The following is a 25,014-nucleotide window of genomic DNA, read 5'->3' as shown; positions in this document are numbered from 1 at the left end:
TTTAACAGATATCCATTTCATGGACCAAAAATCATATCGTTTTTCTGGCTCTTGATATTTATGCCCAAACAAACAGACGTAACACTCTTCAAAACGATTTGGCATATGCATTTAGCGATAAATTTAATTTCATTTGATTTGCGCGATCCTTCCACCAGATGCTCTAGTGTTCGATCGCTTTGACGTTTGCCAGTGTACATGTTGCTGAATGATGCAAACGAAAATTACAGGCGCTTTGTTTAGTAGTGTGGGTGTTGGACAAACGTCAAATTGAAATCCATCATGGCCGCAGGGCCGCGTGGTTCTACCAAAAGATGGCAGTGTGCTCATAAAAAAGTCACCGGGAAAAAGTTTTTGAGGAATTTCCTTTAAGAGTTACGTCTGTTTATCTGTGCTTAAACCCTTGAAAAAAAGCCGCAATCTTGAATTTAGTGCCGCTATTTTGGATTTAGACTTCTAACATATACCAGATATGACCATATGTAATGGTTTCAGAGCCCAAAACTCAATTAAACAGCCGCAATCATGAATGTCGGGACGCCATTTTGAGTATTCTGGTCGCCATTTTTGAACTCCGATTGTCTTTCCCATACCAAACATACCCATATTGCATGGTTTTAGAGCCTAATTCTCCATTTGGATTTTGAGCCGCCATCTTAAATTTTGAGACGCCATCTTAGATATTTTGCTCGCCGCTTGGCTATTTTAATCGACATTTTTGGACTCCAGACATTTTCCCAATACCAAATATACCCATATTGAATGGTTTTAGTGCTTAAAACTTCATTAAACAGCCGCCAATTTGAATATGGAGCCGCCATCTTGGATGTTTCGTATATTCTTGTCGCCATTTTAGGAGTCCGGAAATCTTCCCCATACCAAATATACCCACCATAGGACATGATTTAAGAGTTTAAAAAAACCATTGAATAGCCGCCATTTTGAATCCGAAGTTGCCATATTGGGTTTAAGACTGCCATTTCGGAATTCTAGTCGCCATGTTTGGACTTCGGACATCTTACCCATACCTACATACATTTATGTTGCATGGTTTTAGAGCCTAAAACTTCATTAAATAGTCACCATCTTGAATTTTGAGCCATCATATTGGATATTAGACCGCCATCTTGGATATTCTTGTCAACATTTTTGGAGTCTAGACTTCTTCCCTTCCTCTTATTCATACCAAATATACCCATATTGCATGGTTGAAGAGCCTAAAAGTCCATTAAACAACCGCCATACTGAATTTGGAGCCGCCATCTTGGATATTAGACCGCCATCTTGGTTATTCTGTACGCCATTTTTGGAGTCCAGACTTTTTCTTCATACCAAATATACCCATAGAGCCTAAAACTCTATTAAACAGCCGCCATCTTGATTTTGGAGCCAGCATCTTGAATATTCGGATGCTATCTTGAACTTTGGGCCGACATCGTTGAATTTCAGGTCTCCAGTGCTGATTTCCACACAAAATTCGACAAACATGGTAAAGGTAACAAAAATCGCCGCAGTTTGATGTGTTTGGGGTTTGGTTCAGTGTTGTATACGGCCAGTGATACCGGTGCTGGTCCGTATCACTGAAATGGTCATAACTCCGGAACGCCTCGACCGATCCGGACCATTTTCAATAGCAAACAAAGCGGTAAAATTCCGGGTCGATTTGAGCTATAATCCGAAAAATTGGCACTTCCCATTGTGCCCTAAAGGTGAGAGAACTTTTTTTGCGCACAGACATACATACATACATACATACAGACATCATCTCAAACCGTCGAACTGAGATGATTGGTATATGTGACTTGACCCTCCGAGTCTTCTATCGAAAATTCGTTTTTTTGAGTGAACATATAGCCTTTCAGTACACTTCGGTGTACGAGAAAGGCAAAAAGGTTTGAATGTATTTTGAATAAACCTGCAAAGCAAGGCAAAGCAAAGATAACCGTACACGTCGTAGTTGCTACTCCGTGATTGACCAGAACATCCGAAATTGCACATAGAACCAATGCATGGTTCTTGGGACTTGCTACACACTCTTTTTGCCTTTCTCGTACACTAAGTGTACTGGAAAGGCTATATGTTCACTCCAAAAATGACTTTTTGATAGAAGGCCCGGAGGGTCGAGTCACATATACCAATCGACTCAGCTCGATAAATTGAGGTGATGTCTGTGTGTGTGTGTTTTTTTTCCTCCCTACCTCCCCAGCAGAGAAAACCGATTGGAAAAACTCTGCTACATCTAAATGCCTCGATCCCCCTGGTACCACTGCTGCGACTGCTTCAGGGGGGGCAATGCGCTCATGCGCTCTTCTGTTACAGTGCTTTTGCACTTTTTGTCGCTTCTAAACAGTGCTTCTCATCTGTGCACTTAATTTTCAAGCGATCCCAGCTTGCTGGTCGCTCCTCCACTTCCGCTGCAGCTCCGTCATCATTTTTGTGACTGCTCTGTTGATCGCATTCCACGTCTCTTCAGTACGGCACATCTCGTCGACGATGTTGTCCACGCTTAATGCCGGCATCGATCTTCTTACCGCCTCGAATCTGGGGCAGATGAACACCACGTGCTCCGGTGTCTCCTCCACGTTCTCGCACTCCGGGCAGAAGGGCGAAACGGCATGGCCAAACCGATGTAGGTACTGCCTGAAGCAGCCATGACCAGACAAAAACTGGGTTAGGTGGAAATTCACTTCTCCATGCTTCCTGTTCACCCAAGTCGACACATTAGGGATGAGCCGATGGGTCCATCTTCCTTTCTCCGTGGAATCCCATTCCTGTTGCCACTTTGTCACTGAGGCCGTTCGCACCAACGTTCTCACTTGGCTGGTCCTCCTCCGCTCGTAGCACTCGATGTCCTCCTCCAAGGTGATGCAGATCGGGATCATCCCTGCAATCACACAAACTGCCTCCGACGATATTGTTTTATACGCGCTCGCTACTCGTATGGCCATGAGCCGGTACGCGCTGTTTAGCTTCCCCCGATTTCGCTTGGTTTTTAGCGCCGCACCCCAGGCTGGGACTCCGTACCGCAGTATTGAAGATGACACGCTCGCTAGCAACCGCCTCTTGCTGCTTCTCGGACCACCGGTGTTTGGCATGATCCTCGACAGTGCGTTGATCGCCTTCGCTGCTTTTTCACAGGCGTAGTCGACGTGGCTGTTAAAGTTTAGCCGATCGTCGATCATCACACCCAGGTGCTTCAATTCTCGCTTCGACGCCACTGCGTGTTCTCCGACGGAGATTTCCACTCGCTGCACTGCCTTGCAGTTGCTCACCAATAGCACCTCCGTTTTGTGGTGGGCTATCTTCAACTTGACTCCATTCATCCAATTTTCGATGATACCGATCGATTCTGCCGCCAACATTTCTACCTCCTCCGGTGACTCGCCTGTTACTGATAAGACGATATCGTCCGCAAAGCCCACGAGCACGACGCCTGTGGGTAGCTGTAGCGTTAGCACTCCGTTGTACATAGCGTTCCACAACGTTGGCCCGAGGATGGAGCCCTGTGGAACTCCCGCCGTCACATTCATTCTCCTCTGTCCAGCTTCAGTGTCGTACACCAAGACTCTGTTCTGGAAGTAGCTTTTCATGATCCGACACAGGTAGTCTGGAACCCGCATTCTGTGCAGCGCTACGGCGATGGCCTCCCAGCTGGCGCTATTGAACGCATTCTTGACGTCAATTGTGATTACGGCGCTGTACCGGTTTCCTCTCCTCTTCTGTTTGGACGCCTTCTCGGCCCTCTCCAGGACCGTGCGGATAGCATCCACCGTCGACTTTTCCTTACGGAATCCAAACTGCATCTGTGACAGTCCATGCTCTCCTTCTGTAAACGGTACCACCATGTTAAGGATGAGCTTTTCCAGCAGCTTCCCAAGTGTGTCCAGCAGGCATATCGGCCTATACGATGCTGGATCACCCGACGGTTTTCCTGGCTTTGGCAGTAAAACCAGTTTCTGCACCTTCTATATGTCTGGGAAGTGACCTTCTTCCAAACATTTCTGCATCATCGTCCTGAACATATCGGGATAAGCTAGGACCGCCGATTTCAACGCCACATTGGGGATCCCGTCCGGACCCGGAGCTTTGCTCGCTTTTAGTTTCTTCGCCACTGCTTCTAGCTCGACATTGGAGACTCGCCGAGCTTCCGCACTACCGTCGTTTTCCTCACCATACGGTGTTGGTGGCCACGTCGTTGGGTCGTGCTTCGGAAAGAGACCCTCCACGATTACCTTCAGCTTGTCTGGACACATTGTAACCCGCGGTTACAATTTTGTGCTACATTTGTGAACACCACTGTGTTTTGCAATATTTTAATTTGTTTGTTTTTATAAATTTTTATTTGATATTTGTTTAATTAGAATGTAGGGAAATCAAATCGCATATATTGTATCGGTGAGGCATTTGACCCCCAAGCTCCCCCACCACATGGCACACAAAAAGCAGCAGCAGCAACAGCAGCAGAAACAATCGAGTGTGGTGTGTGGTGTTGTTTTGTTTTTGATGGAACTGGAGAAAGTTACGAACCGCGAACAACGACGGACGCGATTGTGTTCCCCGTTTAATTGGACCGGGAAAAAGCGCGAATCAGCCTCCGTGTTGCATATATTAGCTGGATGGTTGTTCCCAGCAACGTCGGGAGTGTCCGTTCGTAGTTCCCAAAGAGGAAAGTGCCGGCCGCGGTTCGGGAACAAGTGAGTGCTAGTGATAGTGCCAAAAGGTGTGTGGACCACCGCCATTGCGGTTCGCCAAGTGTACCACACATCGACCGTTCTCGCTACACGGGCTCAGCCAATAGAGCCAGTCTCGCCCGTGTAGCTAATTGTCAAGGAGAACGAAGACAAGTTTGTACAAAGGGGCGTACAACTTGTGGCAGCATTCTGCGGAATCTGCCGGGATCATTCACGGCGAGTGGATAGATCCGGTGTTTTACACCACCGTCGCTAGGGGGGATCCGACAAAGGAGCCCGCTCTTCCCCCTAGCTAAACGCCAAGGACGACTGCTCAGCAGTCTTAAAAGTGCCCAAAAAGAAGAAGAAGAAATAGAAGAAGAAAGAAGAAGAAGGAAGAAGCTTCGCACAGTCCGTGCGGGAGCGAAACAAACGACGACCACCACCACCACCGTTTTGCAGCAAGGGCCCCAACGTGTGACCAGCGACCAGTGCCTTGGGGAAAACGGGGCAAAACAGGTCAGATAGATTAATATAAAAGTTTATTGCAAAATTTATTTATTGTTATTTTCAAATTAAATTCCGTCCGAAATCCTTATTTTAGTGGAGGTACCCTGCTTAAGGCCGCCCTGCCGGGTAACAGCGGGTAAGGGCTGAAAGAATCTCCTTACAATTGGCGCCCAACGTAAATTTGACGAAAAATCTTCGATTTTTCTCACTGAGCGAGGGGTACTTCCACCAAAATTTGGATTTTGGGTGGAATAAACACAGTGGTGGGGATATTTTTCACAGTCGCGTGGTCGTTTAATTTATTTTACATTGTTGTGTGTTGTCCTAAATCGGTTATTCGTCTCGTCTGCAGAACGAATTGGTGCATTTTGGGTCTCTTTGTTCTCAGGGCGGGATTTTTGATTCTTTTGGGCCGATTTGGGGTAGCATTTGACGCAACCTGGTGACCGAGAACCATTTTGGAACCGTCAGTAAGCCGTACATTGGTTCCTCACCGTATTTATACTTACGAAACAGTTGGTAAGTTTTAATTTCGTCCACATTTTGAAGATTTGTGATCTCATTCGTCAAAATGCCGATCGACATGTTGACGTTGGGGGAGTTCAACGTCGCCTACTTCCATTTGCGTGCCGATCACTTAGAACCTGACGAAATTTACTTTGAATTGAACTCCCGCGGTGTTGTTATCCCTCCTGAATCGGGTCAATCGAGTTCCAAAAAGCGTCGTCGACTGCGAGCGTTTTTGGTCAGTGAGCAGAAATGCTCCGAGACCGCTGTCCGCTCCTTTGAAGGGGATATTGACGCTGAATTGGAGCTTTGTCGTGGCAAATTTGAGTCCATGAAGGAGGATTTGGGGTACAGGTGTCCGAACAAGGAGGTTTACCGGAGCAGATTGCTCCATCTGGGTGCTCGGCTCCAAATCGTCAAAAACTATGTCGTGGGGGAGGCCAATGAGGCCTTTGTACATTTGTTGAGCGATGTGGTAGCCCTCCATAACTACCACTTCGCGAATAGTTTGGTGCCTCCTCTCACGCCAACAGAGGAAAACAAAGAAGATGATGGTGAGGATTTGCTGGCTCAAATTGCCGCGGGAAAGGATGTTTCACCGAAAGGAAACCAACCTCCGATCGTTGAAGCATCCTCCAATCAGGCGGTGGGCGAAGAAATTCGCGATGTCAAACATTACAACTTGACATAAGGGCGGAGATAAAAAGGACGCAAGAGCAAATCAATCAAAGCGAAACTAGGACTGCATCCAGAGTGGATTCACTTGAAGATGTAGTCAGAAAACTAGGTAGCGGCCTTGCGTCCATTGGTACGATTGCATCCGGACTACAGAAAACCAACCGTGAAGTGCAAACACTTCGCGAGAAGATTTCTGAGTTACAGGACATCGTCAGCAAAATAATTCCTAACGTAAACTCCCCGAGTTTGCCGGTAGATACGCAAGATCTTCGATTGCAACAAAGTCCCGATCTACCGGATTTGCCTGATTTTGATCAGCAAGCGTTAGAAGGTTTGGGTACTCCGGAGAACCTGCAGAAGCAAACTTCTAGCAAGAACTTTGGACTACCCAATCAACCATTTCAAAGACGTTTTGACTCCCGTAATGCGGATAATTCCAAAAGTTTCGAGAATCTCGGACCTTCGCACAATTCCCAGAACTTTTACCAGACTACTCTTCCGAATTTAACGCTTCCGCGTCAGCCGGAAAGAGCAACATCGGTGGAGATTACCGGTTACCAGCGTCGGCCCCAACGGGTGGCCGATTGGAAAATCAGGAAGTACGCTGGGAATGACGAAGGAATGGGACTCAACGAATTTTTGGAATGTGTCCACCATTACGCTGAGTCAGAACAAATGTCCGAGGCAGAACTGTTTAGCTCGGCAATGCATTTGTTCACCGGTAACGCGTTGGCTTGGTTTCAAGCGATGCGTTCCCAGAAACGGTTCTACAACTGGAACCACCTGGTGTGCGAGTTGAAGGCGAACTTCGTGCACCCGGAACTTGATGCTGCGCTGAGGATGAAAGCGTCTCAGCGGCGACAGCAGAGGAATGAATCCTTCCAAGATTTTTATCTTGAGATGGAGAAGATCTTCCGTGCTATGCCTGCGCCGCTAAGTCCCCACGAGAAGTTGGACATCCTCAAGCGAAACCTGAGACCTGATTACAAACAGGTTCTCGTCTTCAAGCCGGTGAACACATTGTCCGAGTTGATGCTCATCGGAAAGACCATAGATGCTTCCAAAACCTCCATTTACCAAAAAGTATTTGGAGTTCCCAAGGAAGTATCTACTATTTCAAGTAAGCCTGCATATGATGGTTATAGACAAAGCCAGCAGCAACAACAACCTCGTGACAATGGAAATGGGTACAAACCAAGGGTATTCTATAACAAGAATAGCCCTCCATCGTCACCAAAACGAAATAGACCTCCACCTCTTCGTTTTAAAGAAACGGGAGGCCGACCTGAAAGAAATCTCCGAGAGAAGACTAGCCCAATCCCTAAATCTCCACAGTCGCGACAAGAAGGCATAATATGTTTGAGCTCCCTGGTGGACAAACACCGTCCGCCACACTTGGGAGTGTGTTATAACTGTGGGCTTCAGGGGCATGAACACGAAAAGTGTTCTAAGCCCAAGCGTGTTTTCTGCGTACTGTGTGGATTTAAGGGATTTGAAGCTTCTCGGTGCCCTTATTGTTTGCATAATGGGATTAGATCCAATTAAACCTGTTGGAAATCTAGTCTCTATGTAAATCTTCAATATAAATTCCCGTAGCTCCTATCTGTACCGATTCTTCAAATATAATTTCCCAATCAAATTTTCATAGCAAATTTTCCCACATTGGTACAGTGAGAGTGAATATAAAATTTAACTTCAAATTTATAAACTTTCCAATTATTTTGATCCAGGCATCTGTTGCTTGCATATTGCTCAACGATGACCTGCAAGTAGATGTCGAATTCAGTGTGAGATTTTGAGAAAAGTTAGTGGAACACCAGGGAGTGTCCGATTCCATAATCCTAGCGGCAGCCCAAGACTGTCAAACATTGGCTCGACAACTACGGTTGGCACCACTAGGACACAGCGGTTATTACACTAGCTTTAATCACAATACTCACCTGAAGAAGAATGGTGTCGCCCACACAGCCTGATTGAGCCGTTGGAGGGTGACAGCAAATTTTTCCAAGCCAGCGTGAATATAAAATCTTCCAGGAGCTCCTCAGATCCACCATATCGACTTCACCAGGTTGTTCACTTGGGAGCTTCCGAAGATCGATGGATCCGGGAGCATCACGCATCACTTCACGCTGGCAATCATCTTCTTTCCTCAGGAGCCGACACCTAAATCTCCCGGCACCTGACAACTCTTCGAGGTTGTGAACCTCTAGGGTTCATCACCTCAATTCATTATCAACACCCCAACTTAATCTTCCTTCCCTGACAGAAGGACTTAAACCGCGATCGCCGATCCATTCGGGAGGTCATCTATGTATGCGCACCTGTACACTGAAAGTTATCTTCATGTTGATTTCCCGCGCATAGATAACAACACCATTTTTAATCTTTTTAATTTGTTTGTTCTTCGTTGTTTTTATCTGCCAGAATCAGGGAAATTCGACTGATTCCAAACGGAATCAGCTCGTAATTGATCTGCATTCACGTTCGGTGTCTTGCTCAAGTATCCTTGGGAAAGGAATTACTTGTAGCGTAAAAGACAATACCTTGCGTCCATTGCCCGTTTGTTTTCGGTATTTTGTGTGCTGTATGAGTGAGAAAATGTATTGTATGAGTGAAAATAATGAGAGTGAATGAGGATGAATGAAAGTGTGAAATGGCGGGGTGTTCATTCAAATGTCTTGTGTGATTGTGTGTACGCGTAGGCCAGTGATTGGGATGAATGAGTGATACACTTTGGATGAATGTGGATTGAATTGGAACCCCATCTGACTAGGAAGTATAAATACCGTTAGGACGGAAATAGTGGACGTCAAAAAAATAAAAATAACTTGAAAAAACAAGACCACGACAACCGTTCCTCTGCTATGCTACTTCCGACCGGAGGCTAGCAGGGTTTTAGGAAGTCAGGTTGTTTTGAGTGTTATCCCAAATTGGTCTGGGGGAGTTGAAGATTCTTAGCTCTCCCATTGAGAACCGGATGTGTCGAGGGTGGTCTGGTGCCGTTAATAGCGACGGGTCCCAGTCCTTGTCTGCAGAACAACCACGAGACGATGTACCGATTTAGCTTTTTCTTTTTGTTCGGTCGTTCCCTGATTGTGTCTTTGTTACATTTTAATCTGTGGAAAATGTCTTTGTGTGGTTAGGTTAGGCAGATTTTTTATTTACACTTTTTATTTATTTTTATTTATTTCCTTGTTAATTTATTTCATTTTAATTCGTTATATATATATATATATTGTTATCGGTGCTAGGTGTTAGGGTTAGTTTAAAAAAAAATGGTTTCCATTTTTTTCTCCTCGGTGTGGGCGAGATTGTAACCCGCGGTTACAATTTTGTGCTACATTTGTGAACACCACTGTGTTTTGCAATATTTTAATTTGTTTGTTTTTATAAATTTTTATTTGATATTTGTTTAATTAGAATGTAGGGAAATCAAATCGCATATATTGTATCGGTGAGGCATTTGACCCCCAAGCTCCCCCACCACATGGCACACAAAAAGCAGCAGCAGCAACAGCAGCAGAAACAATCGAGTGTGGTGTGTGGTGTTGTTTTGTTTTTGATGGAACTGGAGAAAGTTACGAACCGCGAACAACGACGGACGCGATTGTGTTCCCCGTTTAATTGGACCGGGAAAAAGCGCGAATCAGCCTCCGTGTTGCATATATTAGCTGGATGGTTGTTCCCAGCAACGTCGGGAGTGTCCGTTCGTAGTTCCCAAAGAGGAAAGTGCCGGCCGCGGTTCGGGAACAAGTGAGTGCTAGTGATAGTGCCAAAAGGTGTGTGGACCACCGCCATTGCGGTTCGCCAAGTGTACCACACATCGACCGTTCTCGCTACACGGGCTCAGCCAATAGAGCCAGTCTCGCCCGTGTAGCTAATTGTCAAGGAGAACGAAGACAAGTTTGTACAAAGGGGCGTACAACTTGTGGCAGCATTCTGCGGAATCTGCCGGGATCATTCACGGCGAGTGGATAGATCCGGTGTTTTACACCACCGTCGCTAGGGGGGATCCGACAAAGGAGCCCGCTCTTCCCCCTAGCTAAACGCCAAGGACGACTGCTCAGCAGTCTTAAAAGTGCCCAAAAAGAAGAAGAAGAAATAGAAGAAGAAAGAAGAAGAAGGAAGAAGCTTCGCACAGTCCGTGCGGGAGCGAAACAAACGACGACCACCACCACCACCGTTTTGCAGCAAGGGCCCCAACGTGTGACCAGCGACCAGTGCCTTGGGGAAAACGGGGCAAAACAGGTCAGATAGATTAATATAAAAGTTTATTGCAAAATTTATTTATTGTTATTTTCAAATTAAATTCCGTCCGAAATCCTTATTTTAGTGGAGGTACCCTGCTTAAGGCCGCCCTGCCGGGTAACAGCGGGTAAGGGCTGAAAGCCTCTCCTTACAACATCTCGGCTGGCATCGCTGGACCTTTGATCTTCGCCATCACGACTCGGTACGCGTCACCCCAGGGATTTGCGTCGGCATCTCGGCATAGCTCCTTGTGGCAGTTCGACTTGCTCACGATTATCTCCTTTTTAAATGCGGCTCTGGCCTCCTGGAACACCAACTTCCGCTCCTCCCTATCCGGAAGGTTTCTTGCCCTCTGATAGCGTCTTCTGGCTCTTAGACAGGCAGCACGGAGGGTGCCGAGTGTCTCGTTCCACCAATGCGCAGGACGTCGTCTGTACCTTGGCTCCCGTTTCCGTGGCATTGTAGTGTCGCATGCCCTTGTAATCACTCTTGTTAGCTCTACCGCATCTAGGTCTGGAGTGTCACTGTCCATACGGAGTGCCTCAACGAAGAGGTCCTTGTCGAAGGCCTTCGTCTTCCACTTTCGCTCGCATATTCTGTTTCTCTGCATGGCCGTAGGGTTCCGTTGGCCAACGCTGTAGCAGATCGCCTGGTGATCACTGTGGGTGTACTCTTCGCTTACTTTCCAGTTCATATTGCTTGCTAGCGATGGACTGCAGAAGGTAATGTCGATGATCGACTCCCGCCCGTCTTTCCTGAATGTGCTTACGGTGCCAACGTTGCACAATTGTACCTCCAACCTCGCTAGTGCTTCCAGCAGGCTGTAACCTCTTGCGTTGATTAGCTTGCTACCCCACTCCACGGCCCACGCATTGAAGTCTCCGCCGATCAGTACTGGCCTACGTCCAACCAGCTTGTCGGCTAACTCCTCCAGCATCCGATCGAATTTCTCTGCTGTCCACCTTGGGGGTGCATAGCAGCTGCATATGAAGATACCGTTGATTTTGGCGATGACGAAACCTTCGTACGCGCTTGCGATCACTTCCTGAATTGGAAATCTTCCCATCACTTGTATAGCAGCCGTTCCCGTGCTATCTGCCACCCAGTTGTTGTTACCGAGAGGAACTCGGTACGGCTCTGCAATGATCGCAACATCGCACTTTTCTTCCGTTGTTGACTGCCTCAACAGTTGCTGTGCGGTATCACAATGATTCAGGTTGATCTGCATTATCTCCATTACTGTTGGCCTGCGATCGCCTTCTTATATGCAGGGCACTTGTATCCACCCGTCGAATGGACGTTTCCTTCTTCCGCTGTGCAGAGCATGCACTTTGGCGCTTGCGAGCAGTCCTTCGCAAAGTGTCCCTTCTCTCCACATTTTCTGCATTGTTCAGATCTGTCTGGGCCTTTGCAGTTGGCCGACATGTGTCCAAAGCCCATGCACTTGAAGCATCTCAACACCCGTTTGCGGTCACTCCTTGCTATTCGGGTGGCGACCCTCAGCGGGCACACCGAACAACCAACTCGTACCTTGCCTACCTTCAACAATTTGCTAGCCGCAGGCACCGACAGTCGAATCATCGCTGTTTGTGTGCCTTGGTACCCCTTCGTCAGACGGATCGTTAGAACCTCTTCTCCCAATTTGCATTGCGTCTTCAGTTCACGACCAAGCTCCTCCACTGATGTGATCTCGTCCAGGTATCGGCATTCGATCGTTGCTTCCTGGCACAAAGCTTTCACGTTCCCACCATCCCCGACGAGGTCGCCCAATGACTTGGCGAACTGCTCTCGGTAGGCAGAACTTTTAATCGCCGGATCCTTCTTCAGCTCAAAGAGCATTTCTCCTTGTTGAGTGCGCCTGGTTCTCACCACGTTCTCACCCAGTTCCTTCAACTCCGGATCCTCTCGGACTTTCTTGAGGATTGCTGCGTACGACTGTTGGTCGTTTGCCTTGACCAGCAGGGCGTCTCCCATGTGTCTCTCTCGATGGGGCAGACGGCGTTCTTGCCTGTTCTCTTTGGATCTCCTTTCGTCTCGAGCCGGCATTCTACCTTTTTCGATCCGATTATTCCCTTTCGTTTCCTCCTTTTTGGGCTGATTTTTCTTCTTCTCCTTGCGATTTTTTGACGACGTTCCAATCGCTGTTGGCTCTCTCGTCGCTCAACTCCTCGCTACCTTGAACATTCTTAGTCTTCTTCGGGCGTTCCTCCTCTCCTGGTGTTTCTCTATCCCGCTTGTTCGAGCTCTTATTTCTGCGTCCTTTCGGCGTCTCCTGTAACTCTGTTGATGCTTCCACCGCCGCAATCTGCTCCAAGGCCAGCTTCAAAGCCTTTTCAGCAGTCTCAGCTCTCTTACGCAACGCTGTGTGCTCGCGGTCAGCTTCCAACACGGCGTACCTGAGGCTCGACACCCTTTGTTTAATCTCAGTGTGCACGTTGTTACGGCCTTTTACGTATTCGTGCAGCTCGATGACCTTCCTGCTCAACTCCACCATTGACACCTTGGGCCTCGCAAGTTGTAGGCCTTCTTGAGTGGTGCTGCTGCTCGGTGTAGACACCGGGGGCCCTCCTTTAGTGCTACCGCTTGGTGTGGACATTTGACTCGTTACCCCTTTTGCTCCAAAGAGTCCATGTCGCCCACCTCGTGGCGTGCTGCTGTTATCCGTTGCCGCGATACTAAAAGTTTCTACCGGCGAACGTGTCAACCTACTGCTCCTTAGGAATGCGCTCGCATCCTTATCATCTGCTACCTCCGTTGTTGTGTAATTGTTGTTCTTCTCCATCTGGTTGGGTCCCCCCTCCAAGCCGCTATCTTCGCCCGTCGTAAGTAGTTGCCGTCGTGATCCCATGGTGATCTTTGCAAGCAGTGAGGCCATGCTAGGGTTGACACGGTCCTTTATGGGGAACCGTGTTCAGAGCCAGATCGGCACTAGTCAGGAATGCTCAACTGAGCCTACTTCCACCGGCTAAGGTGGCGAGTTCGGAACGTACTTGGAGGCCTGCCAAAGTTTTAACGGGACGGGGGCAACCATACCATTAGCCCACTCGCCGTTTCGGAAAGGTGTCACCCATTCTTACTAGGGTAGTGGAATAGTACGGTTGTCAGCTCTGTAGCGTCTGGTAGTATATACGTATTCCTTGCTCGTGTCCATGTCCATGTGCTGCCAGTTTGCCATAATTAGGGTCTTACTGGCGTCGATCCTAATGTGCCGGTTGGCACTCCGGGTGTTTGGGCTAAGGCACTTTGGAAGCGGTACCAGGTCGCTTGTACGGAGTTGCTTGCAGATGTGTGGCTTTTTATGGGAATCCAACAGAGCCCACTGTTGAACCCCCACCACATCCTAGGCATCCTCCTCTTGAGCTGTCTGGAGACCAGAAGGCCGGTCACTCCCCGAAGGAAGCGCCAAAGGTGGTAATCCACACGGGTGTGTGAATGGTTTTCGCTTGGGGAAGACTCCCAAGCTTCCACCCGACTCGCAGAAGGGGAGGTTCGTCAGGCCCCTGGACTCCTGTCCCTGCTGCCCTAAGTGTGTGTATGTGTGTGCGTGTGTGTGTGTATGTGTGTATGTGTGTGTACAAAAAACTCACATCACTTTTTGGCAGTAAACCTCAACCGATTCTAATGACCGACGCACAGTGGAGCACCTAGTACATCAAAACTGATCAAAATTATTTTGACGTATTTTCACAACCCAAATGCAACCCAAATTAGTAATGAAACGTATTTCATAGTTTTCGTATTTTTTTTATTTCGTCATTAGGGTGACCAATTTTATGATGGTAAAAGTCAAGATTTTTCAAAACTAATTTTTTTCAAAAAATCACAACTTTTGAACCAGTTGACCGATTTTAAACTTCTTTTTTTTGTTTGAAAGCTGTTGAGTTCTAGTTTTCAGCAAAAATACGTTCAGAGGGCCAAATAGTGTTTTAAGGCAAATAATATCATATAATAATATAATTATCACGATTTTTTCAAAGTGTTGCAACTTTTAAAATCGGAAACATCCGGAAGGTTTTCTTTCTGCATTTGAAAGAGGAACAATAGTTTTATCATACACTAAACGCAGATTTTCCGGAAACAGCCGGAAAATCAACTTATTTCATTTAGAATGTACGGTAAAGGATTCCATCAAATATTTTTTTCAATATTTTCATATATTGTATGTAAATTCAACGTCAATTTGTTTGGGTTTCAAATTAACAGAATAACAACATTAACCTTCTTTAACAAACTGCATTGTTGAATTGATTGACTATCAATTTCATTCACTTTGTACGGTCAAAACTAGCACGCGCTGTGAGTTATATCAAAGAAAACGGCTAAACTTCAGCTTCACTTAACCTCTTCTGATAAGCGTAAACAAAACATTTGTACACTGCTTAACTGTCAAACGATTACACGATAACTACACTTGGCAAAACACAACGGAAAACCCAATTACTTCATTTTGAGTTTTTCCACTTATGATCAGGTTTTGATGTAATTTACTCCAATGTGCGACGGTTCATTCGACGCGGCATATAGTCCCATTGTTTCCTATTGAAAATGGTTCGGATCGGAATCGGATCGCGAAGCGATGGAAGAGCGTTTCGCGCTAAGGACACACGGAAGCTCTACGAGAACCTGAACTTCTCGAGGCTTTGTGTTACAATGTGCCGAGACAATCACGTGGCTGGCGTGGTAAAACAGATCTAGGAGTACGTGCGCAGGACAAAAGACTTCCATCCCCTAACCTTCAAGGGATTAAGGAGGATGTTGGCCGGTTAAAAAACAACCAGTGAATCAAAATTCAACCATCGTGCAACAATAATGACAATGTCGCAACCTGTATTTGTTGCGACAATCCACCCAATGCGACAAAAGTTTGTCCCAAGATGAAAATAATAGGATAAACATCGTACACCACGAGTTTAGAGATTTTTAAGCATTGCATTGCGATTTACGAACGGTAACTTCGAGTCGGCAAACACTGCAACTCGGCTAAAGATCTATCACCAAACAGTTTCGACTTTGGGTTAGTAATAATTGATTATTCACGAGTTGAAAAGTATACAACAAATTCAGCTTCCGTTTTGTCTGCAACAAAAAACTTCGAGATCATGTGATTATCTGTTACCAGTGGGGATAAAGAGTAATCGTCGCGCCTTCTTTGTTGCTTGTTTTGTGAAACTTTTGTCTGATATTTCTCTTCACTGAAAACAACAAAGCCGCTGGAGCAGATCAACTACCAAGCGAGCTTCTAAAATACGGTGGAGAAGCACTGGTGAGAGCACTACACTGGGTCATTACCAAGATTTGGGAGGAGGAAGTATCACCGAAGGAATGGATGGAAGGTATCGTGTGTCCCATCTACAAAAAGGGCGACAAGGTGGATTGCGGGAACTACCGCGCGATCACTCTACTGAGCGCTGCCTACAAGATACTCTCTTAAATTTTATGCCGCCGTCTATCACCGATTGCAAGAGAGTTCGTGTGGCAATGTCAGGCTGGATTTATGGGTGAACGCGCTACATCGGACCAGATGTTCGCCATCCGCCAGGTGTTGCAGAAATGCCGCGAATACAACGTGCCCACACATCACTTGTTCATCGATTTCGAATCGGCGTATGCTATAATCGATCGAGGCCAGCTATGGCCGATTATGCACGAATACGGATTCCCGCATAAATTGCTACGATTGATCAAGGCGACGATGGATCGAGTGATGTGCGTAGTTCGAGTATCAGGGACACTCTCGAGTTCCTTCGAATCTCGCATAGGGTTACGGCAAGGTGATGGTCTTTCGTGCTTGTTGTTCAACATTGCTTTAGAGGGTGTAATAAGGAGAGCGGGGATAAACACGAGTGGGACGATTTTCACGAAGTCCGTTCAGCTGCTTGGTTTCGCTGATGATAATGCTATTATTGCTCGTAAATTTGAGACGATGGTGAAAACGTATATCCGACTAAAGAGTGAAGCCAGGTGAATCGGATTAGTCATTAATGTGTCGAAGACAAAGTACATGATGGCAAATGGCTCGAGGGAGGAATCACCGCACCCGCCACCCCGAATTTATATCGACGGTGATGAAATCGAGGCGGTTGAAGAATCAGGAAATCAGAAGCGGTAGCCACTAGACCACCAAGCACGTCATAACTCGGGCGTTAATGAGTTAAGCTGATAAACAGGCTCAATCACTCAGTTTGATTTGCATATTTTAAGATAAAACAAAAAAAAAAATCGTCCCGATATTTTCGCATATAACCTGTACATGTAAAAATATCGACCCTGCAATTTATTTCGATGCCGGTACAGATCAGCAAACTCTCCCATCTCAATGACCTTGTGAGGCGCAAGTTGCGTCGCTATTCGTGTTTCAGGTCTATAAAACAGAAATTGCCTATTATCAGGCGCCCCTAATTTTGTCACGTTCGCTTTCGTTGAACAAAGAAGCTCCAGTCGTACCGCTGCTGTGCTGCTCGGAAGCTGAACTTGTCAAATAAAACCGTCGTTCCGTGACAGGACTTCCGCAAATTAGCATTCTTCATAAAGTAAAAACCCTAAACTGAATGTTTGACGGGAGAAATGTTTTCGCTTGACAAATGTACACACAAAATTAACATCACAGCGGACGGTTGTCATGTCCTCGGGAGTTCCAGTCGAGAAACCTCATTTGAACAAAAAGGAAAGTCTTATTACAAACATCTATGCATTCCTACCTCGACTTCGTCGACGATACTGGTCTCTTTCTTTTCATTGTCCGCACGCACAATGACGAGCAACGGGCTATGGTCCATAAAAGTTGGACAGACCGACGAAAACGGCCTCGATTCTTTCACCACCAACCAACAATAGGCATTACGCTGGCTGCTGGTGCTGGTGTAGAGACGAACTCCCAGCCAGCAATGACTTGGCTTGGTGTCCTTCGTGGAATGAAGTCCTATCCCTCGCTGTGCGAAATTGTCTGTCTGTCTCCCACAATGACAAGGCGACATTCAAACGAAATCGAAACTAGCGAGCTCCGTCGACGACGACGGCACGGTTCCACAGAACCGAGGCTCCATTCATCGTCCATCACGAGGCGATGCGATGGCACCGAAGCGAAAGCCGTCGTCCTGTGTGATGTGTGCGTACAACGCTGCTGATGACGACTGACTTTACGACGCAGCGCGACGGTGACAACGACCAGCAGGAAGGTGGTGGGTGGATGGGTGTTCCGGAAATGATGACGACATTTCCGGATAGCGCACTGACGACGGCAATGGCGGTGAACTGGGTGAAATGAAAAATGGGACTCAGTGAAAATGTGGGGCAACGAGGTCGTTGTCACCGATCCTTTTCGCCGTTAAGAGGGGCCAGATTTGGACTCCTACCCATCACACACACATGTGGTTGATATGGTGGACGGCGGTTGGCAAAATGCTTTGTCTTGGCGTCGCTGGCGATGATGGGTCTCATTCTTTGATTCTTCGTTTAGTGTGTTTCCTTTGTGTGAGCGCCCGCATGTCAGGAAATGGCTGCGGGTTTTCAATCTTGATATCATCCCAGTGAGACATAATACACGAGGGAAGCCGTAGAACGATAGCGAACTCGCTATTGTGGAAGGTTGGCAGGAACTGTGATATGCATTCAAAGGTTGGTGATGGTTGTGAATGGAGGTGAATGAAATTTTCTTTAAACAATTGTGGCGGTGTAGCCTCCGACACCGATAAAGAAGGATTTGTGACACCTCATCTTACCAGTCAGACTAAGGCCTGAGTGTCCTCTGCTGTACATAGTAGTCGTCTCAATTCTACTCGATCCATGGCTGTGTGTCTCCAGTTCCGCATTCTGCGAAGGGTTCACAGATCGTCTTCCACTTGATTGACCCACCTAGCTCGCTGTGCATCACGTCTTCTTGTACCGGTCGAATGACTCTCGAAAACCATTTTAGTCGGGCTGCTAGCCGACATCCTGATGACATGACCCGCCCACAGCCCTCCGATTTTCACGATGTGGACTCTCTCAACAGCTGATGTAGATTGTGTTTCATATGCCTTCTCCAAGTCCCGTCTTCCATCAACACTCCGCCGTAGATGGTACACACAGAGATGCCAGATTATTTTTATCAAAAATCTGTATCAATACAGATTTTTCTGTATCGCTGTATTTGAGGGTATAGCAGACACAATTAGTCTAGATTTCAATACAAACTAATACAACTTACCTTACCGATCAGGCTAAGGCCGGGGTGGCCTCTGCTGTACATAGTAGCCGCATCCATTCCACTCGGTCCATGGCTGTTTGTCTCAGTTCCGCACTCTGCGTAGGGTCCGCAGATCGTCCTCCTCTTGGTCGACCCACCTAGCTCGCTGCGCTCCACGTCTTCTTGTACCGGTCGGATGGCTCTCGAGAACCATTTTAGTCGGGTTGCTATCCAACATCCTGATGACGTGACCCGCCCACCGTAGCCTTCTGATTTTCACGGTATGGACGATGATTGGTTCTCTCAGCAGCTGATGCAGCTGGTGATTCATTCGCCTTCTCCAAGTCCCGTCTTCCATCTGCACTCCGCCGTAGATGGTACCCAACACCTTCCGTTCGAAAACTCCAAGGGCGCGTTGATATTCTACACGTAGGGTACATGCTTCGTGCCCATAGAGGACTACCGGTCAAATCAGCGTTTTGTAGATAGTTAACTTCATGTTACGGCGAACTTTATTCGATCGTAGAGTTCTGCGGATTTCAAAGTAAGCACGAGCCACAATGCGCCTCTGAATTTCTCTGCTGGTGTCATTGTCGGCGGTCACCAGTGAGCCCAAGTACACGAATTCTTCAACCGCCTCGATTTCATCACCGTCGATATGAATTCGGGGTGGCGGGCGCGGTGATTCCTCCCTGGAGCCCTTTGCCATCATGTACTTTGTCTTCGACACATTAATAACTAATCCGATTCACCTGGCTTCACTCTTTAGTCGGATGTACGTTTCCGCCATCGTCTCAAATTTACGAGCTATTTATAATATCAAAATCATCAGCGAAACCAAGCAGCTGAACGGACTTCGTGAAAATCGTCCCACTCGTGTTTATCCCCGCTCTTCTTATTACACCCTCCAAAGCAATGTTGAACAGCAAGCACGAAAGACCATCACCTTGCCGTAACCCTCTGCGAGATTCGAAGAGACTCGCGAGAGTGACCCTGATACCCGATCTACGCACGTCACTCGATCCATCGTCGCCTTGATTAATCGTATCAGTTTGTCCGGGAATCCGTATTCGTGCATAATCTGCCATAGCTGTTCTCAATCGATTGTATCATACGCCGATTTGAAATCGATGAACAAGTGATGTGTGGGCACGTTGTATTCGGCGGAACATCTGGTCCGTTGTAGCACGTTCACCCATGAATCCAACCTGATATGGCCCCACGAACTCTCTTGCAATCGGTGATAAACGGCGGCATTAAATTTGAGAGACTATCTTATAGGCAGCGCTCAGTAGTGTGATCACGCGATAGTTCTCGCAATCCAACTTGTCGCCCTTTTTGTAGATGATACACGCGATACCTTTCATCCATTCCTCCGGTAATACTTCCTCCTCACAAATCTTGGTAATGACCCAGTGTAGTGCTCTCACCAGTGCTTCTCCACCGTATTTTAGAAGCTCGCTTGGTAGTTGATCAACTCCAGAGGCTTCGTTGTTTTTCAACCGGCCAACCTCCTCTTCAATCTATTGGAGGTTAGGGGCTGAAAATCATCCGTCCTGCGCACGTACTCCCAGATCTGTTACCATGACACCTTCGGTGCTTGCAACGTCGCCATTGAGGTGCTCATCGTAATGCTGTCGCCAACTCTCGAGCACCTCATGCTCGCTCGTGAGAATATTCCCGTTATTATTTCTGTATTTCAAACAATCATCTGGCATCCCTGCTCAGAATCCTAAGATAAAGTTTCCCTTGGAATTTTCAAGAATCCTAAGAGGAATTATCCCAGAACCCTGAATAGGATTATCCCAGAATCCTAAGATGAATTCTCCCAGAATCCTGCGAGGAATTCCAAGAGCGGTTCTTCCACATTCTTGAGATAAATTCATCTAAAATACTGAGAGAGATTCTCACAAAAAAGATGTTCGGATTCCTAGGATTATTCCCCAAGAAACTTAAAAGAAATGATCCTGAATCCTGAAAAGGGTAGCTTAAATCCCTAAGAAGGATTACTCCAGAATACTGTGAAAGGTTCCCTCAAATTACTGGGCGAGATTACCAAAGAAACCTGAGATATACTCTCACATAATTCTGGGAGATAGGACCCCGAAATCTTTAGAAGAATTCCTCCACAATCCTTTCAAATATTCTTCCAGAATTCCCAAAATATCCTGGGTGGAATCCATTAGAATGCTGAGAATAATTCTGCCAGAATCCCAAAAGGTATTCCTCAGAATTTTACGAGTGATTCCCCAGCATCTTGGGAGAGATCACAAGAGGGGAAATTCCAGAGAAATATATCTAGACACCCCAAAGAGACTTTTCCGTAAAATCTGATAAGGATTATCCCTGGAAGGGATTACGAAAACTTCTAGCATGGACTTCCCCAGCATCCTCTGGATTCCAAGGTTGCGACCATTCATTTGCAAAGATTTACATTCATTTGCTATTATCTCAGTTCAGAAGCATGCTATCTAAAAACAATGTATGGATGAATTAAACCTTGTAGTTTTATCTGAAAGTTTACCGAATAACATTGGGGTCGTAAACGTATACCAAAGCCGTGAGCGAGCTGTGAAAGCAACTCTCCACGCGGTGAATGTAAATTACATTCACGCTGTGGAAAGTTGCCTTCACAGCTTGCTCACGACTTTGGTATGCTTGTGCGACCCCAATGTTCGGCAAACTTTCAGATAAAACTACAAGGTTAAATTCATCCATACATTGTTTTTCGATAGCATGCTTCTGAACTGAGACAATAGCAAATGAATGTAAATCTTTGCAAATGAATGGTCGCAACCTTGCTGGATTCTCTGGAATTCTGAGAGGTATTCTCACATAAAACAGAAAATTACAGGAGATTCCTGAAAGGCATTCCTCTAGAATCTTTGAAAGGGCTCCTCTAAACTTCTGAAAGGGATTGTCGCAGAACTGTGAGAGTGATTCCTTTAGAATTTATAATTTAGAATACTTTAAACTATTACAACAGAATCTCAAGAAAATCTTCCCATAATCTTGTCAGGGATTTTCCCTGATTACTAAGAGGGATTCTCCCAGAACTTTGAAAGAGATTTCTGCGAGCAACTGTTCCAGAACACAGAAAACAGAATTCTACTCAAATGCTCAAAGAATGATGAGAAGGATTTCTTCCGAGCCCTAAGAGGAATCACAAAATCTATGCGAAGAATTCTCCAAAATCCAAATTTCTCTACAGAATTCTGCCCAGAATCTCGTGAGAGATTCTCCAATAATTAATAGTTCTGAAAGAAATTGCCCTAGAATCTTGGAAAATATAGAATCCTAAAGATTTCTCCAGAATCATGAGACCGGTTCCCCAGAATCTTGAGAGAAATTTCCTCAGAATCCTGATTGGGATTACCCCAGAAAGCCGAATTTTCATAGAATCTGGGGAAGAGTATCCGCAGAATACTTAGTGATATTCCTCCACAATCTTAAAAGAATCTAACGCAGAATTCTGAGAAGGATTCTAATGATGCTGTGTGGGGTTTCCCCAGAATCCTAAGAAATATTCCCTCAGAATTTTGAGAGGAATTTCACCACAATTCTGAGAATACTGAGTATGATTCTCTAAGAAGGGTGAGAGGAGTTCCTGATAATGCTGAGATTTCCTCAGAATTCAGAGCGGGATCCGAAGAGAGGGTCTTCCAGAATCCTTAGAGGAATCAGCCCAGATCATCCAGAAGTGAGAGATTCCTCCAAAATGCTGAAAATTATGACACCAGCATCCTTACAGACCTTATTCCAGATAAGAGAGAAAAAAATTTCCAATAGGAATTCTCCCTGTTTTCTATTAAGGATTTCCCCTAGAACTCTGGGAGAGATTACTCAAGTTTTCTGACATGGATTCTCTCAGAATCTTTAGAGGAATTCTTCCAGAATCCTGAGGGATATCTTCAGATTCCCGAGATGGATTCTCCCGGAATCCTGTGATGGATTCCCTAAGAATCCAGAATCCATTCTCCCAGAATGCTTAGACGGATATCCCCAGAATTGCCTGACAGATTTTTCAAGAATCCTGAGAGGGATTCTCCTAGAGTCGTGAGAGAAATTCTCTCGAAGTTGCGGGGATGTAGTTCGTCGTAAATTATCCTGTCACATCCTGCGAAACCTAGTGACTTGCAATTCCATAATCGAAGCTTCCAATCGTAGTCCTTATTTCGTTGTGTAGGTCTTTGCCGATTGTATCGAGTCGTATTTTCTCCTATGTTATTCGCAATGGGGATTTTTACTAGTGGCTTATTAGGCCTACGCCAACACTCCTGTCTCGCCGGAGGGCCATCGCGCCAGTTCTGTTTAACGTCCCAACCAACACTGGGAAGACCACGCTGATGCTACCGCCTTGGATCTAGATGGGCGTGATGCAGCGTTTCTTACTCAGCCGCTGGATGCCAGAACAGACGCTATTTGAGCCGCACCTCCTTGGTGAACAGAGGCTCGGTACGTATCTCCTAAATCTAGCTGATGTCAGAAGGACAACAGTGTCCATGCTACACTATCAGCTAAGCACACAACTCTTAGCCTGGCGGTTTTTGTCATCGCTTGACCCATGGAATCATGAGGTAGGAACTTGTGACGGCCGGATCTATGGTGGACGCTCGTAGCCGACTCACCATTTTACAGCAAAATCTTTAGTTTTGAGTAGAATGAAATCAAATAGTTTAATATGGGTCCTCATACCCTCGTTTGAGTTTCTTTTTCAACACTGCATAGTCGCACATTCGAAAGCGAACAAAAAACGCAAACCAAACATCAACCAAGAACGGCGAATTGAATTTCCGTGGTAATTTCACACTTTCATCATCATCCTCATCGCCATCATGGTAAGACCGGTACTGGTGGCAATCATGCTGCTGTCTGCCGCCGGCATTCCCCGGTCTATGCTCCCATCTGATGCCGATTTCCCCATGGGGAAGCAATAGATTGACGTGCTTTGAAAACGAATTATTCGTTGCTCGGTGAGAAAAACCAGAAGATCAAACATTAGCAAAAAGGGAAAATTATCATGTTCTTTTCAGCCCCAACGCGACATCCCCTACCACCTCGAAATTCCCTTCATCAGTTTAAATTGTCATTAAATTTTCGTTTCGTTTCCATCTTCTTCCGACTTTCACTATGCAATGGGATATTCGAACGTTCGATGGTACCCAGCCAGGTGCAACTCGTGATTGAGTGGCGTGTCTAGGAATCGTTGCCGAACGAACACTTAGAGACAAACAGCACAGAAAAAAAACTGCATCACCCGTGCCAAAATCAACTCATAATGTTGAAGACCCTGATAAAAATTTCCAATAGAATCACCATAAACTACCATTGAATAATGATAAATTTGACTATTCAACAACAAATTATATTGTGTACGTATTTTCCTGCTGAAAATGGTGTATTGGAACTACAATACGTGTACAATAAAATCAATGGCACTAGAGATTTCAATAATAAAAACACCATAAGTTGAATGGTAATTGACTTGATTTTTTTCCAGAAAATTTGGATTTTTTATGGTAAAGATACATAACAACCCCCATTTTCTATTGTAAAAGTGACATTTACAATACATGCTATGGTGGAAAACCATAAGATCTGTTGTTACTCTATCGTTTTAAACAATTGAATTAATGGTAAGTACCATTCAATTCAGCGTGTTGTAACAATCCATTCTGTTGTATCTCTATGATCTTTTTTATCAGGGGAGGAATGCTCTTCTTGCCATGATTCTAGCATTCTCATGCTGCATAGCACTCGGCTAAGTATACATAATCTAACCATTTTTCCAAGCCCCTAGGTTACAGTTGCTACCCTTTATTCATTCAGCAGAATGTGTAGAAATGCATATATGCAAAGTTCAGACCAAACTGAGCTCCCAACCCCCCAACACTCACCTGAATCCTTTCCTCCTTTGACGCAGATGCCGAACCCGTGACTGGCGTCGGTTTGCTGGTCACGGGACATGTTCACCGTGCGCGTCGTCAGCTGGTGAATGTTCGGTATGCTTCGATCCCGGTCCCGATCTCGGTAGATCTGTCCGTTGCGGGTGGAAAAAAAATGGAAAATTGAAATATCGTTGTTACGGATGAGCGAGTCATACTATGCAGTGCACACGAGAGTGCACCGCGGGTGGCAGCAGAAATCGATTGTTTTAATTGGCTGTGGGAATTGTTTGACAGCTTTGAGTTGGAAAATATGCGATGATTTGGTTTCGGATGGAATGGTGGGGCGCTT

General features: G+C 46.0%; 1 protein-coding gene across 8 annotated transcripts in view; it reads right to left on the bottom strand.

Annotated features, from left to right (window-relative positions):
- The window catches only part of LOC109397126 (whirlin), a 343,758-nt gene that overhangs the window by 296,177 nt on the left and 22,567 nt on the right, over positions 1-25,014 (bottom strand). For all 8 annotated transcript variants that reach the window (XM_062855530.1, XM_062855537.1, XM_062855532.1 and 5 more), the window contains exon 3: positions 24,675-24,813. In XM_062855530.1, the coding sequence (XP_062711514.1) occupies positions 24,675-24,813 (139 nt within the window). The remainder of the gene's footprint in view (positions 1-24,674; positions 24,814-25,014) is intronic.

The sequence above is a fragment of the Aedes albopictus genome, chromosome 3 (assembly GCF_035046485.1).
Source record: "Aedes albopictus strain Foshan chromosome 3, AalbF5, whole genome shotgun sequence".
Classification (NCBI taxonomy): Eukaryota; Metazoa; Arthropoda; class Insecta; order Diptera; family Culicidae; genus Aedes; species Aedes albopictus.
This window is presented reverse-complemented; position numbering and strand designations above follow the sequence as displayed.